At 50.3% G+C, this 25,816-nt stretch overlaps 1 protein-coding gene across 2 annotated transcripts in view; it reads left to right on the plus strand.

Moving 5' to 3' along the window:
• The first annotated feature begins 42 nt into the window (after nt 1-42).
• The window catches only part of TRPV3 (transient receptor potential cation channel subfamily V member 3), a 31,173-nt gene continuing 5,399 nt past the window's right edge, over nt 43-25,816 (plus strand). For both annotated transcript variants that reach the window (XM_030296011.1, XM_030296009.1), the window contains exons 1-12: nt 43-161; nt 6,533-6,637; nt 6,811-6,897; nt 7,855-8,009; nt 8,753-8,929; nt 13,855-13,995; nt 15,763-16,043; nt 18,156-18,332; nt 19,283-19,441; nt 20,118-20,219; nt 22,084-22,157; nt 24,327-24,492. In XM_030296011.1, the coding sequence (XP_030151871.1) occupies nt 43-161; nt 6,533-6,637; nt 6,811-6,897; nt 7,855-8,009; nt 8,753-8,929; nt 13,855-13,995; nt 15,763-16,043; nt 18,156-18,332; nt 19,283-19,441; nt 20,118-20,219; nt 22,084-22,157; nt 24,327-24,492 (1,743 nt within the window). The remainder of the gene's footprint in view (nt 162-6,532; nt 6,638-6,810; nt 6,898-7,854; nt 8,010-8,752; nt 8,930-13,854; nt 13,996-15,762; nt 16,044-18,155; nt 18,333-19,282; nt 19,442-20,117; nt 20,220-22,083; nt 22,158-24,326; nt 24,493-25,816) is intronic.

Here is a 25,816-nt window from a genome sequence, read left to right on the forward strand (position 1 = left end):
CCTACTCAACCTAAGCATCTGTGCTGTGATTGTGTTCCAGTCATGAATGTCCACACTAAGGAGATGGTGCCCCTCATGGGCAGAAGAGCTGCCGTCCCCAGTGGGAACCCTGCCATCCTGCAGGAGAAGAGGTCAGCAGAGATTACGCCAACCAAGAAGAGGTAGGGCTGGAGGGCTTGGTCACTGTGTTGTAAAGGCACAGGAAGGATCCTGGTGTCCATCCTCAGGGATCACTTGCCTGGGGTAGACCTAAGACTCTCAGTTCATCTGGGGTGACTTGGTGTCCAACTAGGTATAAATGGGGGGGGAGGGTGGGGAAATAGCACTGCATACTCAGGGGGCTGAGCTGGGGAAGTCAGTACAACCAGAATAATCAGGGAGGTCTCCCTGGAGGTATCAGAGGCACTGACACAGAAATATTCAGGAAGGCTTCTGGGTGAAGCAAGGGATTTCTGGAGCCATCCTTGAAACAAGGAGCAAGAAAGTACATGGAAATTTCAGGTAGTCTGGATCCCCAAGTGGGTACTTTTTTTTTTACCTACACCAACTACTTTCCTGTCCACTGGGTGCTGAGCCACAGCTTATTCAAGCCCTTTAATGCCACCTGTGTAATGGGGACACCAGCAAAGGCACCAACTCATAGGATGATGGTTAATTGAGGTTGTTGGCGTAATGCTCTGTGCCTGGCACATAGTCAGTGCCCTGCACATGCTAGTGTTGATAGTGTTTTTGTTACTTGGAGATTCATCTTCATCATTGTCATTGTTATTATTATTCCAAAGAACCCCTGGGAACTGGATGGGGCTGGGATGGCTATGACTACTTCCCAGATGGGGATGTGGAAGAAGCAGGAGCAAGGAAAGTACTTCTCCAGGGTCGTCCCTGGCCCCTGAGATGCCTCCATGGCAGTCCCCCACACCCTCAGCTGATTTGGTGCCCCTCAAGCCCGAATGGCCCTCCTCCCCACAAGCTGTGCTTTCACTAGACCCCGGTGAGCTCCAGGTCTAGTTCAGCTCATTTGTCCTGCCTCCTCTGTGTCCATTCCAGGCCCCCTCTTGGGCCAGATGTGAAGTTGGTGCTTTCCTTTCTGTCTGTTGTTTTGAGTAATAATCACTGAAGTTTTGTATGCACCAGGGCCCAGGCTGGGGAGACAGAAAGAATGCCCATCCCTGCTCATAGTCTGGTGAGAAAGGCACCCAGAAGAATGTGGGAAGTGTCCTGACAACCAGGCAGGATGGGGTCTGAGAAGGGGTGGGTTGTTCTGATCCTGTGGAAAGTCTCAGGGCACTTCCTGGATGAAGTGGTTTGAAATGGGTGATGGCAGGTGGAAAAGAAGGGAAAGAGCATCCCAGAAAGAGGCTAGGGGTGGAGACCAGTGAGGGACTGTATAGCTGAAGTGCTTGGTGGGTGGAGGAATTTTGGGGAACATGAGTCTCACTGGAGCTGGGTCTTGGGGATTGGTTAAGAAGTTTAGACAAACCTGAGGGCGGTGGGGAGCCTAAAGGGATTTTGTGTGAGATTTTCATTTTGGAAACGATACTCTGGGTGATCTGTGTGGATGATGGTTTGGAGGGGAGCCTGGGAGCAGGGGGATGACAAAGCTCTTGGGAAGCCTGAATGACAGGTGGTGAGGTCTGAACCTGGGTGATCAGGGATGGAGAAGAGGGGGTCGGGTCAGGAAGGTATCAGGATCGTGGGGTCTGCAGGATCAGCTATAGGAAGTTGGGGACAAGGAGGACCAAGAGACATCCCCTTCATCTGGTGGGGGGACCTGCAGGGATGATGGGGCCATCTCTGACATGCTCATGTCAGGAGAAAGAGCAAGATGAGGAGAGACAAGCCAAATTCAGATGTGAATTTTGGCTGAGAAGTGTCAGAGGGACATCCAGGTAGAGGCTCCATCCTGGACTGTAGGAGAGAAAACTGAGTGGACACTGAGTTCAGACAGGTATTGGCGGGACTGTGGGGACAGCCTGGACCTGGGTGGGCTTGCTTGTCTAGGTAAGGGCGGAGGTATCCCTGAGCTAAGCCACCAAATACCACCCTCCTGCCTCTTTCCCTTTCCCCTCTCACATTCCTAGGGGAGGTTTGGACCTCAGGGAAGGATTTCAGACAGGGTTTCAGGAAAATCCCAGGATCTTTCCACAGCCAAACTGCCTTTTCTGAGCCTATCCCTGTTCATGACTTAGCTGTAGACTCAGCTCTACCTATGGCCTCAAAAGCCAAAGGCCTGGGTGTGAGGTGTGGCTGTTGTCTCCTGAAATGGTAGCCCCTTCTTCCCAAGAGCTCTTTGAGGGCCCTCACGTGCCTATTTCTCCCCATACCCCGAAGGTTTGAGCATCTCCCTCAAAACTGAGTATAAGACTCAGCCTAGAAAGAAAAATAAAAATTCTATGTAAATAAAGAAGGCCAGTTTGATCAGTAAGTGAATCTGTACTAATGGTGGGATTGAAGACACCAAGAGGTCTAGGTGGGGAGAAATTTTTTTGGACCTGGAGCTTTTCCTCAACCATCATGCTATTTCTCGTGAACAGCTACCACTGTGGCCTCCTTACTGAATCCTGGGCAAGGTGACACCCTGGGATAGAGGCCCAGGCTGATGAAGGGTATGGAGGAATGGGTCTTTTGGAGACCAGGGCCCTTGGGCATTTCTTGGGACAAAGTGGTTGGCCACACAGGCTCCTTCCCAGCTCAGGGGCAGTTCATTATCTTCAAAAGGGACAGAAATGCAGGAGACGTGGTGCAGAGCTGTATGCTCACCTGAGTTAACAGCACACTGTGGTGACCTCTGGTCTGGATCAAAGGTAGGAACAAACAAACAGCATATGCTGCATATTAGGAGCTAGGATGGCACATGGCCAAGACTTCACCATCTGTCATGATGGCAGGTGAGATGTGGCATGTGCAGTGGCAAATAGGGCAGGTGTGGGATGGCCCTCATGATCTAGCAGCTCCCCATCCCAGGAATTGGGTCCTTGCTCACAGTCAGTTATCTCTCCAGCCCAGCTCTCAACTCTCTTGTTCCCTGCCACCAAAGACTTCCTTCCTCAGACATAGTCCTTGCCTTCCTGCCATGGAAGCTTTTCTCATGTTGTGCTCTCTGCTTCTGGGGATTTTTCCAAGCCACAGATCTGCTCCAAGATCCAGAGCAAGTCCCACAGTGACAGAGCACAAAGCCTGTTCTGGTCCCTGCCCTCAACTGAAGAACCTTCTCTTCCCCTAAGATCCCATAGCCCAGCTCCTCCCTAAAGAGACTGAGGTGCCTATTGGGATGATGTCCTAGCTTTGGTTGAAATCTCTGAGGACAGGATCCATAGAAGGGTCATCTCTTCCTTCCCTGCTCCCCAGGTTTCCTACACTGAGCATATTAGTAGTTTTTTTTTTAATTTTTTAAATTTTTATTTATTTTTGAGAGAGAGACAGAGACAGAGACAGAGTTCCAGAGGCAGAGGGGCAGAGAGAGAAGGAGACACAGAATCAAAGCAGCTCCAGGTTCTGAGCTGTCAGCACAGAGCCCGACGCGGGGCTCGAACTCACGAACCGTGAGATCATGACCTGAGCCAAAGATGGCCGCGTAACCGACTGAGCCACCCAGGGGCCCCTAGTAGTTTTTAAGTAAGTGGGTGAGTCAGTGAAGGAGCAGGTGAGACAACAAGAGACAGAGGGGGTAAGTTGATGATTAAGTGTCCTGGTGGCTTAGCACAGTTCCTCGGCATGAGGGAGGACACTTCACAGTAGGATAAGGAAATATTTCTTCCCCTCCCTGGGGGCCTTGTTTTCCAGGCCTGGCGTAGATAGATGCTGTCATGATCTGATTTTCTGCTCCATCCTTGAGGCCCCTTTGGACTCTGGGAGGAGGCCCTGAGAAGGAGGAGAGGTAGAGGAGAGGCAGGGGACCCTTCCTTAGCTTCATGTGCAAGACCGAGAAAAAGAGAAGAAAGCTTTGGGCAATGAGAGCCCAACAGGAGTCACTTGAGGGATGCAACCTCCCAACATTTAAAGTTTAAGGTTTAATCCTACCTGCTTATTGGGCCAGTCTACCAGTCTCTGCATCTACCCACTGATCTGCCCACCCAAGTACTCATTCCTCAGCCATCCATGCATCCATTCATCTAGCCTTCCCTGTATTCATGCATTCGTGCACCATCTACCCATCTATCCACCTTATTCACCCATCCAACTAATCTGTCCATCTATCTGACCAGCCATTTTTCCTTCCTCGCATTTATCTTTCATACGTTACCTGTCCATGTTCTGCTCCTCTGTTAAGTCTTCTGAGTGTCAGAGCTAGTGCTGGGTTCTGGAGAATCAAGGACATTGCAGTTGTAGTTCCTCCCACTGAGGATCTTACAGCTGAAGGTCAGTGTGTTGTCTGGAGCAGGAAAAGAAATGGCCTCATTGTGCTATGCCCTGGTCCGATCCGTGGGGCCAGTTCTGACCAATTCACTAGAACAGTAGCTCTTCAGAGCGATCTTTGCCCATTTGTGCACCGTTTAATCTCCAGCTCCTAGAACAGTGCCTGATACACTGTGGGTGCTCAATAAACGTTTATCGAGTAGATGCACTACTGAGGAGCCCAGGCAAGCAGGGACAGCTTTAGGGTGGCATTTCTGGGGCACTCCAGGGATGCCAAGAGTGGTGATCAGACTGGATGACCTTTGATGCCCACTTCAGCTGCACAGTCCATTCGTGGATGATTTTAGAGCTGTCCTGGCTCCAGAGTCCAGGCCTTAGGGATTATCTGGCCCAACTATTCTCCATCCCGGGGGCATACAGGAGGTAGAGGCAGAGACCGAGGCAGACTAGAACCCAGATTTTGGGCTCCCCATCAGGGGTTTACTTCTCTTTTGGAAGAAGGATTTGATTTCAGGTCAGATCAGAACGTTCCTCTGATGGGCAGAAGATAGGAGGGTGAGACCCAATGTGCTAGCCAGCCCTGTCTCCCACCGCATTTCTGTCCCCACCCAAGTACTGGATTTGTTCTGAGACCTCCAGGTTTGTGTGTGCCTGGAGAGGAGAGGAATTCTCCAGGCAAGACCCAAGTCTCCCTCCTGTCTGCCCCATCCCGGGAAGTGCCTATGTTGGGCAGTTTCCACCTGCAGCTAATCCCTAGAGCTGCTTTGGCTGGAAGATCCAGAGGGCTGAGGGGAGCAGTGTGGATAGTGGTATAAACTTTGAGGCTGGAATCGGGAGTCAGGTTCTCTGACCAACTTGGCTTCTAGCCTGGTGGGGTGACTATGGATGAGCTGCTGCTCCAGCCTGAGCCTCAGTTCCCTCATCTGTAGAATGGGGCCATGATCCCTTCCCTGATGCCCTTCCTTCTGAACTTGATATGACTGGAATCATACCTTGGGAGCTCTTCTGTGGTCTTGTGAGAAAAGGAGGGAGTGTGCTGATCCTTCTGGGCCTGAAAGAGGCAGGCAGCAAAGGCACTGAGGAGAGAGGCCAGGTGGCAAAAGGCCATCGTTCCCAGGTGAGGTCACCGAGCCAGCAGGTGTGCTGCAGCAGCCACGGCGTGGGGAGTATTGCTACAAATGACCGCCAGCCTGATCCTCACTACTCTGGATGTCATGAGAGGGCTTGTCCCTGAGTGTGTGACTGTGGGTTCCGAGAGTGGGCGTGTCTGTGTTTGTGGGCGTGTCTAAAGGTGAGGCCGGGCTATGTCTGGTTAGGGAGTCCTATCTTGGGTCTGTGTCTTGCCTCTCATGGGGCAGTAAGTCTGTCCCTTTCCTTGGGGCTTATCCAGGTCACAGACCCTGCACCCAAGTCTCTCTTCCAGCCCTGGGAGAAAGCATGCCCTTCACTTGCCCCTCTACTGCTCCTTGCCTCCACTGTCCAAAGTGTTTTCCTGAGTTTTCCTTCTCCACAAGGGGTTCTTAGCCCTATACCTGGAACTTTTATATCCACTCACTGCTCTAGATCTATTTTCTGTGCCAACAAAACAATATGAGAGGTGGTCAAAGGGGGTTGAATGTGGGGGTGGGGACTGTGCCCTGGCAGCCAGGAAAGGCCCTTGTAGATGTCAGCATCTAGGGACCTCTCCCTGGTAGGGCTCTTCAGATCTGAGGCCAGAGGGGCAGTTGGGGGGCATGATGGGAAATGATGGTTCTTGTTGCCATGTTCACCAACGCTGGTGGGTCCTTTGCACCTGCAGACAGGCAAGTCCCCTAAGATGTTAGGCCACCCCGGTAGAGACCCCTGTGTTCATCTACTCAGTATTTTTAGTGACAAGAGTCACCCAAACCCAGCTTTGAATCTTGGCTCTGCCGCCTGCCTGCTGTGTGAGCTTGGGCAAGTCGCTTGACCTCAGAGCCTCCTCAGGCCCCCCTGTGGAATGTGGATGATTGGGATGGTACCCATCCTCAAGGGCTGCTGTGAGGGAAGAGTGAGGCCACGAGGGACGGGGTCCAGCACAGAGCTGGCCAAGAGCGAGTGCTCTGTGTGGCTGGGCACTCTTGGAAGCAGGGTTGCAGGACATACAGGTGGACAATTCTGCCCCAGCTCTGATGGCCTTGCTTGGGTGTCCCCACAGTGCACACTTCTTCCTGGAGATAGAAGGGTTTGATCCCAACCCCACAGTCTCCAAGACCTCTCCCCCCGTCTTCTCCAAGCCTATGGACTCCAACATCCGGCAGTGGTGAGTCCCGGCCCCCCTGCCCGGCCATCCCCACCCCCTGCCAACCCAGCCCTCAGTTCCAGGGGGCGGGGGCAGTGACTCATTCTGGGCCACGTGGCCAGGCCCGGTTGCGGCATGCTACCATTGTCCAGTTTTAAACTCCTGTGTCCCTCTTCCTTTCCCCCACCCTCCAGCCTCTCTGGCAACTGTGATGACATGGACTCTCCGCAGTCCCCTCAGGACGACGTGACAGAGACACCGTCCAATCCCAACAGTCCCAGGTGAGCCTGGCCCTTCCTCTCATCCCACGGTGTCCACCAGGTGGGTGTCAGGGGCACGGGCACCAGGACCCAGGAGAGAGAAAGAAGCCTCCCTTCCCGGGGGCTGGGACAAATGTCTGGGCCTGTGGCTGCGGCATGTAGGCATTTTTGTGGGGGGAGGGGAGTACTACATTTTATAAACTATAAAAAGTATTACCCATTCATTGTGAAGCATTCAAGCCACAGTATGAAGCAGAATGAGAACTTTAACACAATCCCGTCTACGTAACTTAAAAATATATGCATATAAACCATGAAACATCATATGCATTTCCGCAAGAACACACACAAACAAAAGAATGTGCGTTACCATGGTTGCCTATTCGGAGTGTGGGGGCCCAGAGAGATAGATTTAAACAATTCAGACACCACAAAAGATGAAAGTGGGATTTTCCTTCCTCTACTCTCATACTTTTTTAGGTAATCACCATTAATAGTTCTTCCTAATCACCTTTACTATGTGTATCTAAATATATGTGTGTGTGTGTGTGTGTGTGTGTGTATTTAAAAGCTTACTTATTTTGAGAGAGAGAGAGAAATAGAGAGTGTGTGGAGGAGGGGCAGAAAGAGAGGGAGACACAGAATCTGAAGCAGGTACCACACCGTCAGTGCAGAGCTGGATGCAGGGCTCCATCCCATGAACCATGAGATCATGACTGAGCCAAAATCAAGTGTCAGATATTTAACCGACTGAGCCACCCGGGAGCCCCCAAGCGTATATTCTGAAAAAATGTGATTGCATTTGGATTAGGAGGGAAGCCTGCATAGGGCGACACGGATCCCAGGGGCCCGGAGCACTAATGGAGGGCGTTCTGGGCTTTGCAGCACCCTGCAGGCATCGTGGCTCTGGTCAGGGAAGGGGAGTGAGTGGGGGTGGGGGTGCATGTGTGGTGAGTTGGAAACACTTTCTGGCCTCAGTGCAAACCTGGCCAAGGAAGAGCAGAGGCGAAAAAAGAGGCGGCTGAAGAAGCGCATCTTTGCAGCCGTGTCAGAGGGCAGCGTGGAGGAGCTGCTGGAGCTGCTGGTGGAGTTGCAGGAGCTTTGCAAGCGACGCCGTGGCCTGGAAGTGGCTGGTCAGTGCCTGGCTCTGGCAGAGACGGTACAGGGCTGGGGGCCCTGCGTGCCTCCTGCTGTCAACCTTCCCCCATGACAGCCCGTGAGGAGGGCGTGTGAGGAGCCCAGAATGCTGGGCTGGAGACTTTGAACCTGACTCTGAGGGCAATGGGGAGCCATGAAAGGGCTTAAACAGGTAAAGGTCGTGGTCTGGCTCCTGCATGGGCGGGATGGGAAGGAAGCTATCAGGCGAGGTGGGGACCGCAGCATCTGAGTGGGGGAAGGTGACCAGCTCTTCAGCAGAGGAATTGGCTGGACTCAAGGACAAGGAGGGCGAGAGAAAGGGAGGAGTCTAGGGTGGTGCCTTTGGTGACTTGGTGGATGGTGGGGCCCAAGCTGTTAGCTTGGGGAGTAGCTTGTTAGGGGGAGGTGATGAGCTTTATTTGTAGGCTACCAGGAGGAGGCAGGCTGGAGATTTCAGGGTGTCAACACTGAAGTGGACAGTGGAAAGCCACGCAGTGGGTGAGGTTGTCCCCTATAAGGGAGAGGGTACAGAAAGCAAAGAGCAAAAGGCCTCAGATAAGCCTCTCCGGGGCCTTGGGGGAGGAGTAGCTGGAGAGGGAGGAGGGGAGTGTGCAGCAGGGGAGGGCCTGGAGCAGGGTCTAGAGGTTTGAGCCTGCAGCCCCCACACCCTGCCCCCCCCCCAACCCCGCCAGGAGCAGACAGGCCCCTCCTGCAGCTCATTCTGTTTCCCTCCCTGCAGACTTCCTTATGCACAAGCTGACGGCCTCTGACACGGGGAAGACCTGCCTGATGAAGGCCTTGTTAAACATCAACCCCAACACCAAGGAGATCGTGCGGATCCTGCTGGCTTTTGCTGAAGAGAACGACATCCTGGACAGATTCATCAACGCTGCATACACAGAGGAGGCCTACGAAGGTATGCTGCCGTGCAGACAGGGATTGCAGAGGGTCCGGTGGGAGCCAGGCCACGCAGGGACACTGCTATCACCGCAGAAAGCACTTAGCATTAGCACCACATAGCAAGCACGCCTCTCTTCCTTTGTTCTGCAGATAGCTTTGAGCACTGACCACATGCCAGGCATTGTCTTTGGCACCAGGGTACAGTGGTGAACAAGACAGATGTAGGCCAATGCTCCAAATAAGGTAATTTTAGATGGAAAATGCTATGAAAATAAAATAGAAGAAGGTAATTGGATAAAAAGTGACTGGGGACAGGCAACTTCAGAGTGGATAAGCAGGGAGGTAACCTTTGACCTGCGGCCTATGTGGTGACAAAAGATTTGGAGCAGGGCAAGGGCAAAAGCCTGAGATGGGAATGAGTTTGACACACTGGAGCAATGGAAAGAAGGCCAGAGAATCTGTCAGACAGCTGGGTGAGGCCAACACATGGCAACTGTCGTCATCGCTACCATGAACCACCCCATTTGGGTCTCAGTGTTGTGGTTTCTCTCTTAAATGGGCTGGAGAGGGGCAGGGAGATCAAATCTGAGATGGTGTTTCGCTGCCCAGCAAATCTGTTGTGAATAATCTGTAAGATGTGTCCTCCCTGGAGTTTTTGGACTCAGTACACATCCCATTAGGGTCTAATGAGGTACAGAGATGCTGGGCTCAGGAATTACTGGATGCCATCCTGCTGATATGCCATGGGGCGCTAACCATTGCTCTTTGCAGGTGATGGTCTAGCTCAGGCCCTCAACTTTTCTCATGGGAGAAAGTCATTTTAATTTTTATCATTTATTTATTTAAACTACAGACTCTCTAAAGGGTTTTCGTTACATGCAGGGAAAAAGTCAAAGATTGTGAAAACTCCACACCGTTGATCAGAAGAGAGGAAACCCAGGGAAGACTGCTGCCACTGAGTGCTGAGCTGCACACTGAGCTCCCTGGTGGCCAAAGCAAAGAGAGAAACTGGAATGAGCTATAAAATGTTCTCAGCTGCCACCAGGGAGTTGATAGTAGTCTTGTAGCCAGGGAGGTTTAGGCCAGTGCCTCAGGCTATCTGTCCTGATTCTTCCCCCTTTCAGTCCCCTTCTGTCCCCCTTTCTCCTGTCAGCATTACAGGGACTTACATACTCCCTTTTCTAGTAGCATGTTCCCCTTGAGGGTGGGGATGGAGTATATCTTGCCCATAGTGGATTCCCTGGATGCTTGGAGTCTCACATAAGATGTCCTTAATAAATGCTTTTCGAATGGGTGAATAAATGAAGATTAGTGTATTAAGGCTTTGCTGTCCCAGCTGCAACCCCTGACTTCTGCCCTTTCTCAGCCTCCCCTCGCCCCTTCCTTCTTTGCTGGTGGGGCCTGTTGGGGGCTGTGAGCACCCACTCTCTCTCCGCATGGTGGGAAGAGCCGTTTATTTCTGTCTTCCCAGAAACCAACCCCACCCCATTTTTTCCCTCTGATGGTATCTTCTGGCACCTTTCCTTCAGTCCTGGGTGCTGCCTGCCGCCTGGGGCTAAGGGGCTCCAGCACCACCAGTGTCCTCTTTTTCCTCACTCTGGGCATGTTACTTTGCTTTTCTTTCTGAGTCTCAGTTCCCCCGGGCAGGCAGAGGCTAAGGTTTTCCTCCATTTGCTGCCAAGAGGATCCAAAGACCACTTTTAAAATATTATAATTTTTAGCATTTTATTAGAGGCCTTCAGAAACGTGCCTTTTCCAAGGCAATTTATGTAGTTAAAACATTTATTATTAAAAGTTTTAAACATATATTTGAGATATTAGCTTAATGAACCATTATATATCCATTGTTGAGATTCAACATAACTATTTTTAATTACATAAATAACACATGAAGAGAGTTTCATTGTCAAACATTTAAATATTTAAATTAAGTTAAAAAATTCCTTTGCCTATTTCCTACGGTCCAATCCAGAACTGATTATTATGGTGTGTAGACTTGGAAGACTTTCCTAGGCTTTCTACACATGTGTCTATGCGCACATAGAAGTAGATGGTTTTATTTATTCACTTACCTCCTTAACATAGAATAGTATGGTGCTGTTTGCATTGTTCTACGACTTGCTTTTTTTTTTTTTAACTATATGCCTCAGACACCTTCCCATCTCAGAATATGAGTCTGTATGAAAGTCTGTCTACTTAAAAAAAATTTTTTTTTAATATCTACTTTTGAGAGAGAAAGAGGCGAGTGGGGCAGAGAGAAATGGAGACACAGAATCCGAAGCATCTGCCATCCTGAGGATGGCTATCCTGTGGCTAATTTCACTATTCCCCTGTTGATGGCTATCTGAATGTTTTCTAATTTTTCACGATGACAATAGCACAGTGCACATTCTTTTTTTTTTTTTAATTCAAGTTAGTTAACATATAGTGTAATAATGATTTCAGGAGAGAATTCAGTGAGTAATCACTTACATATAACACCCAGTGCTCAGCCCAACAAGTGCCCTCCTTAATGCCCATCACCCATTCAACCCATCCCCCACCCCCACCCAACACCCGTCCAGCAACCCTTAGTTTGTTTTGTGTATTTACGGTTTGCCTCCTTCTCTGTTTTTATCTTATTTTTCCTTCCCTTCCCCTATGTTCATCTGCTGTGTTTCTTAAATTCCACATATGAGTGAAATCAAATGATATTTATCTTTCTCTGACTGACTTATTTTGCTTGGCATAATACACTCTAGTTCCATCCACATTGTTGCGAATGGCAAGGTTCATTCTTCTGACTAGCCTAGTAATATTCTATTGTATATATGTACCCCATCTTCTTGATCCATTCATCAGTCAATAGACATTTGGGCTCTTTCCATAATTTGGCTATGTTGATAGCACTGCTATAAATATTGGAATATATGTGCCCCTTCAAATCAGCATTTTTGTATCCTTTGGATAAATACCTAGTAATGCAATTGCTGGGTCATAGGGTTAGCTCTATTTATAATTTTTTGAGGAACCTCCATACTGTTTTCCAGAGTGGCTGCCCCAGTTTGCATTCCCACCAGCAGTGCAAAAGTGTTCCGCTTTTTCCGCATCCTCGCCAATATCTCACAGTGCACATTCTTGTCTATGACCCTGTGCTCAGTGTGCACATTTCTAGGAAAATACTTTGATTTGGATTTTCTGGGTTCAAGGAAATGTATAATGATAATTGCCAAATTTGCCTCCAAAAAGTACTGCTTTATTCTCCCCCAAATACTCATCTTCTCACCCTTCACTAATATTGGAAATTATCCTTTTGTTTGGTTTTGGTTTTTGCCAATCTGGCTGGTGAAAAGTGGAAAAGTGTTAACTTGTTAGATTCTAACTTTCATTTTCTTGATTATCAATGATTCCAAACAGGTTTCACTTTCTTCATGGCCTTGTGAATTTTCTTCTCTGTGAGGTGCTTGTAATAATTTTTTTCTCAGTTTTCTATCAGGTTGTTTGTCTGCTGGCTAATATATCAGGAACTTTTAAAAACATACTGTCTCTATATCTCAGATATTTTCCCCAGCCTATCAGTTGCCTTTTAACCTTCTTTAAGATGTCTTTTGAAATACAGAAAGCTTTAGTTTTATCTTATCAAACATGTTTGTTTTCTTTTGTGGTTGTTTCTGCATTTTATAACTTGCTTAAGAAGGTCTTCCCTGCCAAAGGTTAGTTATAAATGAACTTTCCATTTTTTTTAAACGCCAAGTTCTTTAATCCACTAGGACTTTATTTTGTGTATGGCACAGCACGGTGGCGTCTCTCTGGAAAATGCTGTTTCTGGTGGGGCATTCCGAGACCCTTCCCCACCCCCAGCCTTCCAGTCCCTTCCATCTGGAGGCTCCACAGCCTCCACCAACAGGGTTAAGGTCCCTCCAGCCCCTTCCTGCTACTGCTCCCCTGTTCTGTTCCTCAGTCCCTGGGGCACCATTCTCCCAGCTCCTGGGCTAGTCACCCCTTCTCTCCCAATCACTCCCTCAGGCCATGCTGAGGACTCTTTCTCCTAAGGGTCTTTGGGCCTCAGCATTTCTTTCTCCTCTGGAGCGACAGTTCCTCACAAATCTGGGCTGATTCTAATGCATCCTCCAATTCTGCACCCAGAGTGATGGGAAAATACACAGGTAGAAAACCCCAAACTCTGGTCATGTCACTTGCCTGCTTCAATGCCTTATGACTTCCCACAGTGCTCAGGATAAAGTTCCAACCTCTTAACCTGGCCTGCGAAGTCTTGAGCCAGCCCACCCAGCCTTGATAAACTCAAGCGGTCTCAGCATAGAGGTCACTTCTGGGAACCGTGGCCCTGCCCCCCCCTCCGGCTATGTTAACAGTTCCTGCTGTAGGTACCACAGCCCTTGCCCCTCCCAGTATCATAGCACTTAATTCCCAGTGAGACCGTGAGCTTCTCCAGGAAAAGAATCAAAACCACACCCCATGTACTTCCCTGTCCCCAGCGCCTGGCCGGGAGCACAGAGCAGTCACTCCATCAATATTCCTTGCGTCCATGCGAATGAATGGAGCAAAGAATGAAGCTGGGATTCTTTTTTTTTTTTTTTTTTTTTCCACGTTTATTTATTTTTTTTGGGTCAGAGAGAGACAGAGCATGAACGGGGGAGGGGCAGAGAGAGAGGGAGACACAGAATCGGAAACAGGCTCCAGGCTCTGAGCCATCAGCCCAGAGCCCGACGCGGGGCTCGAACTCACGGACCGTGAGATCGTGACCTGGCTGAAGTCGGACGCTTAACCGACTGCGCCACCCAGGCGCCCCTGAAGCTGGGATTCTTGACAGCTGGGCGACACAGACCAGACAGGCAGCTAGTGTTTAGCTGTGGCTCTGTGGAGGGTGTGGAGGCCCCAGAGGAGGCGTCACCCAGGGCCCAGCCGCTGAGCGACCCTCCCCCATCCCCACCCTGTCCGCAGGGCAGACGGCGCTGAACATCGCCATTGAGCGGCGGCAGGGAGACGTCACTGCGTTGCTCATCGCTGCTGGCGCCGACGTCAACGCCCACGCCAGCGGGGTCTTCTTCAACCCCAAGTACCAGCACGAGGGCTTCTACTTTGGTGGGTACCGCCCCGCCCGGCATGGGCTGCCCCAACCGGCGCTGGGGCACAGGGCCTGGAGCCCCCACTGCTGATCCCTGCCTGCTCAACGTGTCCAAGGCCCAGCAGTACAGAGCCGGGACTGGCGAGGCCGCAAGGGGCAAACCCTTCTGAACCGGACATCCAGATGCGGACCAGAGAGGGAGGGGCTGGAGAGGTGGGAGAGAGAATGGGAGAGCTGCATTCTGGGGGCGGTCAGCTGTGATCTTAGAGGGCACTTGGGCATCCAGTTGAGCAGCCCTGTGTAGGGAACCGAGACTTGGGGGCAAAGCCCTATTTTATAGGCGCAAAGACAGGTCCCCAGAAGGGGAATGATTTGCCAGTGTAGTAAAGAGCTGATGCAGGCACTGGGCCCAGTGCCTTCCAGGAATGCACCTAGGAAGTCAAAAGTAAGAGGGGAAAATTTCCTGACTCACAAGTTAGAGAATCCAAAAGCAATCGGGGTCAAGACACTCTGGGTGAAGAAAAGATCATTACATATACTTTAGATACAGTGAAATTCACAGTTTTAACGGACCGTTCTGTTCAGCTCCACCAATGCATACAGTTGTGTAACCACCACCACGATTAGGACAGGACATAAATAGTTCCATCACACCAGAAAATTTCCCACACAACTTTGTCAACCTGTCTTCCCACTCTAGCCCTTGACTGACAACCTCTGGCCTATTTTCTGAGTGGTTTTTCAATCAGGACAGCCTGGGTCTGAGCAGCCAGGAGGACAGGGTCTTGTCCAGTCCATTGCCCAGCGTCAGACCCCGTTGGAGACAGTGTTGGGAAATGTCTGTAAGGAGGGATGAAGAGAGAGGGAACAGGAGGGAGATTGGAAAGAAACAGCAGGAGACCTGTTGTCCGGTCCTGGTTCTATCCCAGGCTTGCTGTGTGACCATGTGTGAGTCACCTGCCTTCTCTTTTTTTAACAAGCATTTATTGATCACTTACTATATACCAGGCAGTGTTCTAGGTGTCGGAAATGTATCAGTGAACAAAACAAGGATCCCTACCCTCATGGAACTTACATTCTACACTGGAGGAAAACCATCAACAATAAACATAATAAATAAGAACACCATAAAATATGTTAGAAAATGCTAAGTGCTATTGAAAAAATAAAAAGTAAGGCAGGGGAAGGGGAATTGGGAGTTCCAGAGCAGGAAGGAGGTGGATTCCAATTTTAAATAGTGTGGTTAGGGTAATTAATTGAAAAGATGACGTTTGCACAAAAGATTTGGAGGAGGTGAGGGAATGAACAATGTAGATACTGAGAAACAGCACTACCAGCAGAGCGGATGGCCTGTGCAGAGGCCCTGAGGTAGGAAAATGCCTGGTATGTTCTAGGAAAAGGAAGAAGGTCGTTGTGCTTGGAGGGGAATTATGAGGGTAAGAGAGAAGATGATGTCAGAACATGTAGGGCCTTGTGGGCTATTGTTCTAACCTGAGCTTTTATTTTGGGTGAGGTGAGTCTCATGTGTTACTAGGGTCAATCTGGCTGCTGTACTGAAGGCTGAAGGTAGTGTTGGAGGGCCAGAGTGGTAGAAGAGAGACCAGTTAGGTTATAGAAGTGATGTAGCTTTAGCCTCCCCCATACAGGGCGGGTGTGGGGAGAGGTCATAGGGAATCTGAGGGATCAGTCCTGCTAAGGATATGGGCTTCAGTCCTAGGGCTTGGGGAACACTCTTCTGGTCTAAGAGGGAACTGAGCTCTGGCGCTCCCCCTACCACCCTCCAGGCGAGACACCGCTGGCCCTGGCAGCATGTACCAACCAGCCTGAGATTGTGCAGTTGCTGATGGAGAACGAGCAGACAGACATCACCTCGCAGGACTCGCGGGGAAATAACATCCTACACGCACTGGTGACAGTGGCTGAGGACTTCAAGACGCAGAATGACTTTGTGAAGCGCATGTATGACATGATCCTGCTGAGGAGTGGCACCTGGGCGCTGGAGACCATGTGCAACAATGATGGCCTCACGCCGCTGCAGCTGGCTGCCAAGATGGGCAAGGCCGAGGTGGGGCCTGCTGAGGGGGCAGGAAGGAGAGCGGGGAGGCTCACTGCCACTCTGCCAGCTCATGGGGCCTTTCTGGGGACTCCACAGATTACACCTTGGCCTGGGGAAGATCTTGGCCTTAGGTCTTGAAGTGCATTTTGGCCTGAGTTGGGTTTGTTCTGAGTGAGTGACCACACAGGACCACTGAGGTGCAGCTTGTGGGGCCCCCGGTCTGGACTTCAGTCCCTAACACTCTGTTTCTATCCCCTGCTCTGGAACCCTTTGTCTGGGGTCAGAGTGAGGGAGCTTTAAGACCACAGTGACACAATACCTCATGTGCTTTGTGGCTGAGGATTCCCAGGTGGCGAGGCACCCAAGCGGAGGCTGGGCCTGACCCTCTGGGCCTTCAGCCTCTCATGAGGACGGGAGTCCCGGAATGGCTGCTCTGGATCTGGAGAGACCTCAGTCTCTCATGTTGAACCTCTGAGCCGAGTCCCCAGCAGAGAGTGTGACTGCTTGCGGCCCTTTGTGCCCTGGTGGTGTGGCTGAGGAACTCAAGGCTTAGCCTTGGTGAAGACTCGGGCTGGGGTGGGCTCCCATCTCTGTGGCTGGCTGGAGTCACAACCTGGTCTGAGATCAAGGTCAGGATTCTGGTGGGGGGCAAGGCTCAGAGAAGCTTGCTCCTCAGCCTCCATGGTGTCTGATCCTTGGGAGGGGACTGAGGCTCCCGGGAGGCTGTGGGAGGACTGGGTGGGTGCAGGGGCTGTTGAACAATCACAGCTGTGCCAGCCTCGGGGCAGCTGACAAGGGAGGTGGGTGCCCCGAGGGCCTTGGGTCTAGACCCAGTGGTCAGGCCTGGGGCTCACAAGGGACCTTTTCATTCTCTTGTGGGGGAAGGAGGTGTTGGAGATTGGCTTCGACAGAGGAGGAATTGTGTGCAGTCCCCACCCTCCCCCACTCTCTCCTACCCATAGCTGGGACACAGTTTGTGGGAGGCTTTGAGGAGAGTCAGATTAGGGCTGCAAGTGGAGCTTCCTCTGAGGCCCCCTCCCTGCCAGCCTCTGAGGCAAGTGCTGTGTCCGCATGGAGCATGGCCCCATGTCCCCTTGATTCTCTAGAGGACAATGTGCTCCCCTGTGGCCAGTCCTGGGGATGGGGCCCCCTCATTCCTGGTCCCTTCTCTTCTTCATTCAGTGTTCTTTGGAAAACTCTTCTGGACGATGCCCAAGGTGGCCGCCATGCTAGGAGTGGAGGGTGCAGAGACGCTTAAGACACATCCTGTTCCTTGAGGCTTTTCAAGGCTGGGGGCTCAGGATGGGGAGACCTGCCTGTCCCTGGGAGCTCTCTGTCTGGGCTGTGGGGACAAGGCTCCCATATGAGATGACATGGGAATATGTGAGATCACGGCTCTGATGCTGTTCTCCCCAGCAGGACCCTCTTCCTGGGCCTTGGGTTGGTGCCTCAGGAAGCCCTGGCCCCTGTCTTGGGAAGCAGTGAGCTGGAGAGCAGTGGCTCTCCACTTTGCCTGCACTTTGGAACTGCCCATGGAGCTTTACAAAACACAGATCTCTGCATCCCCCCTCCAGAGATTCGGACCGAATTAGCTGGTGGTAAGGGATTGTTGAGTGTTCCTCATGACTCTACCATGCAGTGGGGTTTGAGGATCACTACCTGGAGAGTGGGTTTCCGAGGCCTCTCTGCCAGGCTGGCACTCTTGTATCACCCCTTGTCTGGCCCACAGTCAGTAGGCGAGTGAGCCTCAATGGGCTATGGTCTTGACTGAGGGATAGGGAAGCCAGAAAAACTTCTAGTATCTTCTCACATCCAGGTCAAACAGAAATTAGTTCTCAGAATTGTCGATTCCCAGATTCTTCACTAAATGGGGTCCCCAACTGGTACAAGGATTTACGAGCTGATTGTGCAGCTTTCTGCATCATGCAAAGGGCCTCCACACCTTTCGTTCCTGGTATTCACAGTCCCTGGAAGCAGACTGAGCAGCAAGTTTCATACCCATTCCACAGATAAAGCTGAGCCCAGGGGTCTTGGTGGCAGACGCACGGGCAGGATTCAATCCATCCAGGTGGGAGCATCTTCCCAGCCCTCCTCTACAGCTGTTTCTCTTCCTGTCCCCAGATCTTGAAGTACATCCTCAGCCGTGAGATCAAGGAGAAGCCACTCCGGAGCCTGTCCAGGAAGTTTACTGACTGGGCGTACGGGCCTGTGTCGTCCTCCCTCTATGACCTCACCAACGTGGACACTACAACAGACAACTCAGTGCTGGAAATCATCGTCTACAACACCAACATTGATGTGGGTCTCCTGGGAGGGCTGGGGAAGAGTAGGGGTGGGAGGCTGGCCTCTGGCCGGGGGCTCAGGGGGCACTGGGAAGACCCATGCCACTAGCTGGACATGTCTGTAGTCTTTTGCCTTAGTAGGCGGAGTTGACACAGAAAGGGGAGGGGTAGGGCAGGTGCTGTATTTGCCTGTTCCCAGCTGACCTTGGGCTGTAAACTTTTGTGGTGGGGGTCTCCTGGGCCCAGAATCCTGGCCTGGGCAGTGTGAGAGTGGGGGTGCGAGGGTGGGATGACTGGTGTTGATCTTATCTATCCTGTTTCTCCCCCTCTTCCCTAATGGTTCCAAAAACCCCCTTACCCTCTGGGAAGGCATAGCTGGAGCAATCAGGGAGGACTTCCTGGAGTAGGCAAGAGGGGGGAGATCTGTAAAGCTGGAGGGGAAGAGAGAGGATCAGCAGTGAGAGGTTTTTGGCTTTTGGGGGAAGTGAGGCAGCAGGCTGGATCTTCATCCTCCATGTGTTACCAAAAGTCATGCTTCCCAGAGCCTGCTTTGTCTGGGGTCTCCCTGGAATCCTCACGGCAGCCTGACAGGTAGGGCAGTTTGATTGCTATCAACTTTATGGATGAGGAAGCTGAGGCCCTGGGAGGGTCAGGGATTTTCCTAAGGTCGCACAGTGAAGGGGGCCAAGTTGGGGCCATAACCCCAGTCATGGCCCTTCCCCCTCGTAGCCCTCGCTCCCCACTGAGCAGCAGGTTCTCCTGCTGGAAGCCTGGCTCCTGTGGGGTTCGGCCGCTGCCTGGGGGCGCTGGGAAGGAGCCTACAGAGTCAGAAATTACCTTCCCAACATTCCCAGACCAACCAGTCATGGGACACAATGACTGGCCCTTCTGCCAGGGGTGGTGCTGACTCAGAGCTCCCTCTGGAATGAAGGCCCTTTGAAAATGGTAGTGGTGTTCCACCCCCAGAACCGGCATGAGATGCTGACCCTGGAGCCCCTGCACACGCTGCTGCATATGAAGTGGAAGAAGTTTGCCAAGTACATGTTCTTCTTGTCCTTCTGCTTTTATTTCTTCTACAACATCACCTTGACTCTCGTTTCCTACTACCGCCCCCGGGAGGAGGAGGTACGTGTGCGCCTGGAGGGAGGGTGGTGCGATGGTCAGAGCTTCAGGACCTGGGAGCAGTCCCACGTGCAGATGGGGAAACTGAGGCCCAGAATGACCAAGACATTTGCATGGCATTCCCCAAGTGTCATCCTTCACAGTTTCTAGGAAACTGAATATGTCTCCAGTGCTTAGCTATTGTGGGGAGATCTGGAGGGCTGGGAGACCCAGACCCTGCCCAGGCTCCATCTCAATCTAGAGCTGACTGGGTGTTTCTGCTGTGAGGACCACAGGAAATGGGAGGAGGGGGAGGTCACTTTGAACAAGCTTTCCCATCACTCTGGGGCTCAGTTTCCCATTCATTACACAGGGCACAGAGTTTCAGCTGTTGAGTGTCCTGTGAGTATCGGGATACGGATGGGTTCTGAAACGAACGAATGCCATGAGGTGTGAGGGGCTGTTAACATGGACTGGATTGTGTCCTCACTGTAGAGTTCCGGGCTCCCACTGTGAGTGGGGCAGGGGTAGGGAGCTGCCCTTCTTTCTCTCACACCCTACAGAGATCAGGCTTCGTGCTGGCCTCTGGCTCAACTTGAGGGTTTGGCATGTGTATGTGCATGGTCCCTCCAGAGTTGGCATGACCCCTGCCTTCCTCATTCCCCATTCTGCACCCATCCATTCCTTCCCTTCCTCCCAGGCCCTCCCACACCCCTTGGCCCTGACGCACAAGATGGGGTGGCTGCAGCTCTTGGGAAGGATGTTCGTGCTCATCTGGGCCACGTGCATTTCTGTGAAAGAGGTGAGTGGGCCGCAGAGCCCGTTTGGACTTGCCTGAAAGGCAGGCAGAGTGACAGCAGGCCTGCCTTTGATCCAGCCTGCTCTGCCTTACTACTGAGCGGCTTTGGCGAGGCGTTTCCTTTCTAAGCTTTGGATTTCTTAGTTACAAAATGAGAATAAATAGATCAGCAGGTCTGTCCCACCTACTTTCCACCTCTCCACCCCCCTGCCCATCTATCAGCCATTTATCTACCCTCCCAGCCACTCAGTGACCCATCTTCCTGTCCCTCCATCCACACATTCGGTCACCTGTCACTGACCCTGTCATTCATCTGAATTCACAGCATTTCTCCCCACTGTCCTTCTATCCTTCATCCATTTTCCATCTTTCCATCTGTTTATCAATTGATCACTTATCAATCCATCCATCTAACTAGTGAATCAACAGATACATGCTGAACACCTTCTGTATGTGGGGCCCCGGGGGGAGGTGATAGGGAGGGAGGGAATTTGTCCTCTTTGAGCTCACAGTCTTGTAGGGGATTTCAGATAGACATAAATATCTGCACTTTAAAATAGGCTACGAAAAGGGCCCTGTGTGGGGTCCAGACAAGTGCTCAGAGGAAAAGAGATGACTTTTATCTGGGGATAGGAGAGGGAGGGAAGGCTTGAAAGCAGAGATGGCCTTTAGTGTGCGAGGGTGGGATTGGGCATGAGGACACTGGGGAGGAGGCCATTACAGGGTGGGCATGGGGAACAGCGTAAAAAAAAGGCTCAGAGGCAGCAAAGCAAGGCCGTATAATTTTTTTGTCTTTTTTTTTAATTAAATTTTTAATTTTGATTTCAGTGCAGTTAACATAGTGTTCTATTAGTTTTAGGTGTACAATATAGCGATTCAACAATTCTGTACATTACTCAGTGCTCATCAGTATAAGTATACTCCTTAATCTTCATCACCTATTTCACCCATTCTCCCACTCACCTCCCCTCTAGTAACCATCAGTATGTTCTCTGTAGTTAAGAGTCTGTTTCTTGGTTTGTCTCTTTGTGTGTCTCTTTTTTTTTTTCTCCTTGCTTGTTTGTTTTGTTTCTTAAATTCCACATGTGAGTGAAATCGTATGGTATTTGTCTTTCTCTGACTGACTTCTTTTGCTTAGTCTTATACTCTCTAGCTCCATCCATGTCATTTCAAATGGCAAGATTTCATTCTTTTTTATGGCTGAATAATATTCCATTATATATATATATATATCGTGATATATAGCTATATATCTTGCATTTTCTTTAACCACTCACCTATCATGGGACACTTGGGCTGCTTCCATAGTTTCGTGATTGTAAATAATCCTGCAGTAAACTTCGAGGTGCATGTATCCCTTTGAATTAGCGTTTTTGTATTTTTTGGGTAAATACCCAGTAGCGCAATTACTGGATTGTAGGATAGTTCTATTTTTAACTTTTTGAGGAGCCTCCATGCTGTCTTCCACAGTGGCTGCACCAGCTTGTATTTCCACCAACAGTGCACAAGGGTTCCTTTTTGTCCACATCCTTGCCAGTACCCCTTGTTTCTTGTGTTGTTGATTTTAGAAGCTGGGCCACATTTGCAGAATGGCAGGGAGCTGTGTGGCTGTTCTGCTTTGCAGAGTCTGGGTGGGGATAAGGGGGTAGTGAGAGGTGTGAGAAGTTTGGGGGTGCAGCCATGCTTACCCTGGTGCTGCCTCTGTGTGCCAGCACAGATCCCCTTCCATATCCCTCACTTGGGCTCCGACTTGGCCTTCACACCCTCCCCCTCACTGAGCCTCAGTCCTGGGGAGACACTGCCTTCCTCAGATCCTCCAGTGAGAGGCATGAAGAGGGTGCAGCGTTTCTTTCCTTTTTGGCCTCAGGGCATGGCGATCTTCCTGCTGAGACCCTCAGATCTGCAGTCCATTCTCTCTGATGCCTGGTTTCACTTTGTCTTGTAAGTAGGTCTATCCCATTGGTCAGCACTGCACAGGCAGGGCTCAAGTCCTGTGTCGTGGGTGCTGTGTCCTCTGGAATGACCATCCTCCCACGTCACCATGTCTCAGTCATCCTGCCATAGGTTCGTGGCCAGGGACCTCCTCTCTCCCCTCTAGTAAGAGAGGCCCATGGATGCCCATGGAGAGGACCAGAAGACCCTACCACAGTGCCCACCATCAGGCTGCAGTGATGACTGACTTCACCCTGACATAGAGCCCTGGGCAGCAGATGGGGCAGAGAAGGCAGGAAGAGGCTTAGTAGTGTTGTTTACTTCTTTATGAAGGGATGGATGGTCTGGGCCAGTTCCTTCTAGTTGTGTGGGGGTCCAAGGTTACCATCTCGGACTCTGGCAGATCAGGGCTGGAAAGCACTGGAGAAATCATAGAGTCGCATCTGTAGCATGAAAAACCAAAGCCCAAAGCATGGAAGTGAGTCATGAAGAGCCTTAACCCCAGCCTCCCAGTCATCTTCATCTTATGCTAGAGGAGGGCTGACCACCTTAGGGCCCTAGCCAGAAAACCCAGCCCAGCAGCCTTTCTGAACGAGGTCACGTGCAGATGACATCAGAGGCTTACGTGACCCTTGTCTCTAAATGAACAGAGGCTGATTCGGCATTGCTGCCTGTGAATGGAGCAGGATTTGCAGCATGGGACGAAGAATGTTTGGCTCTATAGCTCTGAAGGTCCCCTCTTTTGAGCATTTGGGAAGCTGGGTCTCTACAGGACCTTGAATCTTGGCCCAATGTTTCCAAACACCTAGGTGTTTTGTTACCTATGTACCTGCCTTCTAGAGGCACGAACAGAATTCTTCATCCCTGCGGGCAGGTGGGGTGCCCAGATACTTCAGTGAGTGGTCGGCCAGGTGCAGGACTGCCCCATGATGTGAGCCACATGGGAGTCTTTTTCCCTTTGAGAAAATAAGATAATTCCAGAGAAGAATTCATTTATACAGCCACTGGCTTTAGGTGCAGACAAAAGGCACCGATGCACTGTCCTTCTCTTCTGCTTCCTAGGTGCTTTGACAGTGATGAGGAGGGTGTATACACGCTTCCTCACTTCAGTCCAAAATGTATCGATCACCCAAACATTTGCTTTTCACTGCATGAGAAAAACAAGGTTGCCTGTGTCCTACTTTGGCTAGTTAGCTATTTTATTACAGTGGAGACTGTGATGTTATAAGTAAGAGAGCTTTTTACCAGATGTTTGCATAGCTGATGGTTAGCGATGTTTAGGGGTAATTTTGATCCCGTGTGTTTGTTATATATTGTACCCTAATAATTTTAATTGTGGTAAAATACACATAACATGAAAGTTACCATCTTAACCATTTTAAGTGTACAGTTCAACAGCATTAAGTATATTCATTTTGTTGTGCAACCAATCTCTGTTTAGCGTATCTATCGTTTAGCATATGTTATAGCTTTTAAAAAGATTTTATTTATTTTTAATATTTATTTATTTTTGAGAGAGAGGGTGTGTGTGAGCAGGGGAGGGTCAGAGAGAGAGAGGGAGACACAGAACCCGAAGCAGGCTCCAGGCTCTGAGCTGTCAGCACAGAGCCTGACGCAGGGCTTGAACCCACAAACGGTGAGATCACGACCTGAGCCGAAGTCAGACACTTAACCGACTGAGCCACCCAGGCACCCCAAAAAAGATTTTAAAAAGTAGGTCATGGGAGACTTTTGTTATGAATGGCTTTTAAGTATAGACATGGTCAGTTTTTGTCATTTTTGTTAAAAATGCAATTATTCACTGTATCCTGTCTACCCCAGTGGTTTCCTGACCTATGTGGGGCTCAGAAATCACGTGGAATCACGTGGGTGATTTAAAAAACATCCAACCGCCTGGGCTGCTCTGCAGGGCTTTTGAAACAGAATCTCCTTGAGTCCTGGGGATCTGTATTTTTAACAAGTCCCTGTCAGCTGCAGCCAGCCCACTGTTGGCTCTGACTCGCATCTGCTGATGGCTCCTGCAAGGCTGGATTTCAGACATGGTTGAGTGGGGCCAGGGCAGCCTCGCCTGTCTCTTTGGCATTAGCCCGCAGGGTGCGGGAGGTTGGGGGTTTGAGTATCTACCCGTATGCTGAGGAGGAGTAAGTAAGGCCCTTGTCTCCTGTGTCTCCTGAACAGTTTTGTCCAAGCTGTGCTTGTGATACTGTCTGTCTTCTTGTACTTGTTTGCCTACAAAGAGTACCTCGCCTGCCTTGTGCTGGCCATGGCCCTGGGCTGGGCCAACATGCTCTACTACACGCGGGGATTCCAGTCCATGGGCATGTACAGCGTCATGATCCAGAAGGTGCGTTGGAGCTTTTGAGCATCGCAGACAGGCAGGCTCTGCAGCGGGGGAGCCCTCAGAGAATGTCCATTTTCAGGTGGGGAGACAGGTCTGGAGAACAAAATGCCCTTGTTTCATGGGCCAGCCTCTGCTCTTTCTCCCAAACCCCACCGTCTCTCTTTGCCTTTGGTCAGGCTTTAAGTGTCCAGACCCAAAAACACCTGGCTTGTTGGACACAGGGAAGGAATAACGCTTTATGAAGAAGTGTGCTCACACCCAGGCAGTGGTGTGCTGGTAAATATTTAACGACCAGCTCTCTGGGAAACACACACACACACACACACACACACACACACGCACACGCACACACATACACACACACATTATGTTTATTATAAATTTTACTATGCAAAGGATGAGTAGTACACCATTTACAAATAATAAAATAAATTATGCTCTTTATTGTAAATTCCACATAGCGAGTTGAATCCAGCAGAATGATTTGTTGATTTTGTTGAGCTCTTCCATCTGTTGCCAACCTGTGGTTGCAACTGACAAAAGTATTGTTGCAAGCATAAATGCTGGTTGGTATTTTTCTTGACTTGAAGGTGTGAGATGAAGCCTTATGTGGGAACTTCCCTTGTTTGTCAATGATGTGAGCCACTTATTTGCTGAATTGGATGATAATTTTCAAATGCTGGAAGACTGTTTCATTAATGTTATTATGTAATTCACCATACAGCAGCTACAGATAGGATACATTCGGAAGTTTAACCTGCCTTAACATTTTCTCTATCATTGTCTTTTTTTTTTTAATTTTTTTTTTCAACGTTTATTCATTTTTGGGACAGAGAGAGACAGAGCATGAACGGGGGAGGGGCAGAGAGAGAGGGAGACACAGAGTCGGAAACAGGCTCCAGGCTCCGAGCCATCAGCCCAGAGCCCGACGCGGGGCTCGAACTCGCGGACCGTGAGATCGTGACCTGGCTGAAGTCGGACGCTTAACCGACTGCGCCACCCAGGCGCCCTCTATCATTGTCTTAATTCCAGACCTAGACAATCAGCAGAATAATGTCTCTGATTTGTACCATTTACCAATTTCCATGGTGCAAATCCTACCATGGCTGATTTCCAGCTACCAGTATGACATCATCAAACACAGAGTCGGGAAGAGATGTGCAGTAACACATTATGTAGTACACGCACACCGTATGGCTGCTGTAGATGTAAATAACCTTAAGAGCATAGGTAATTGTAAAATAACTAAGTGATGAGTGTTGAATATTATCTTTGTTTTGAACATAATTTACTTAATTATAAGCTTATGCGATTTAATTTTTAATAA

The sequence above is a fragment of the Lynx canadensis genome, chromosome E1 (genome assembly GCF_007474595.2).
Source record: "Lynx canadensis isolate LIC74 chromosome E1, mLynCan4.pri.v2, whole genome shotgun sequence".
Lineage (NCBI taxonomy): Eukaryota > Metazoa > Chordata > Mammalia > Carnivora > Felidae > Lynx > Lynx canadensis.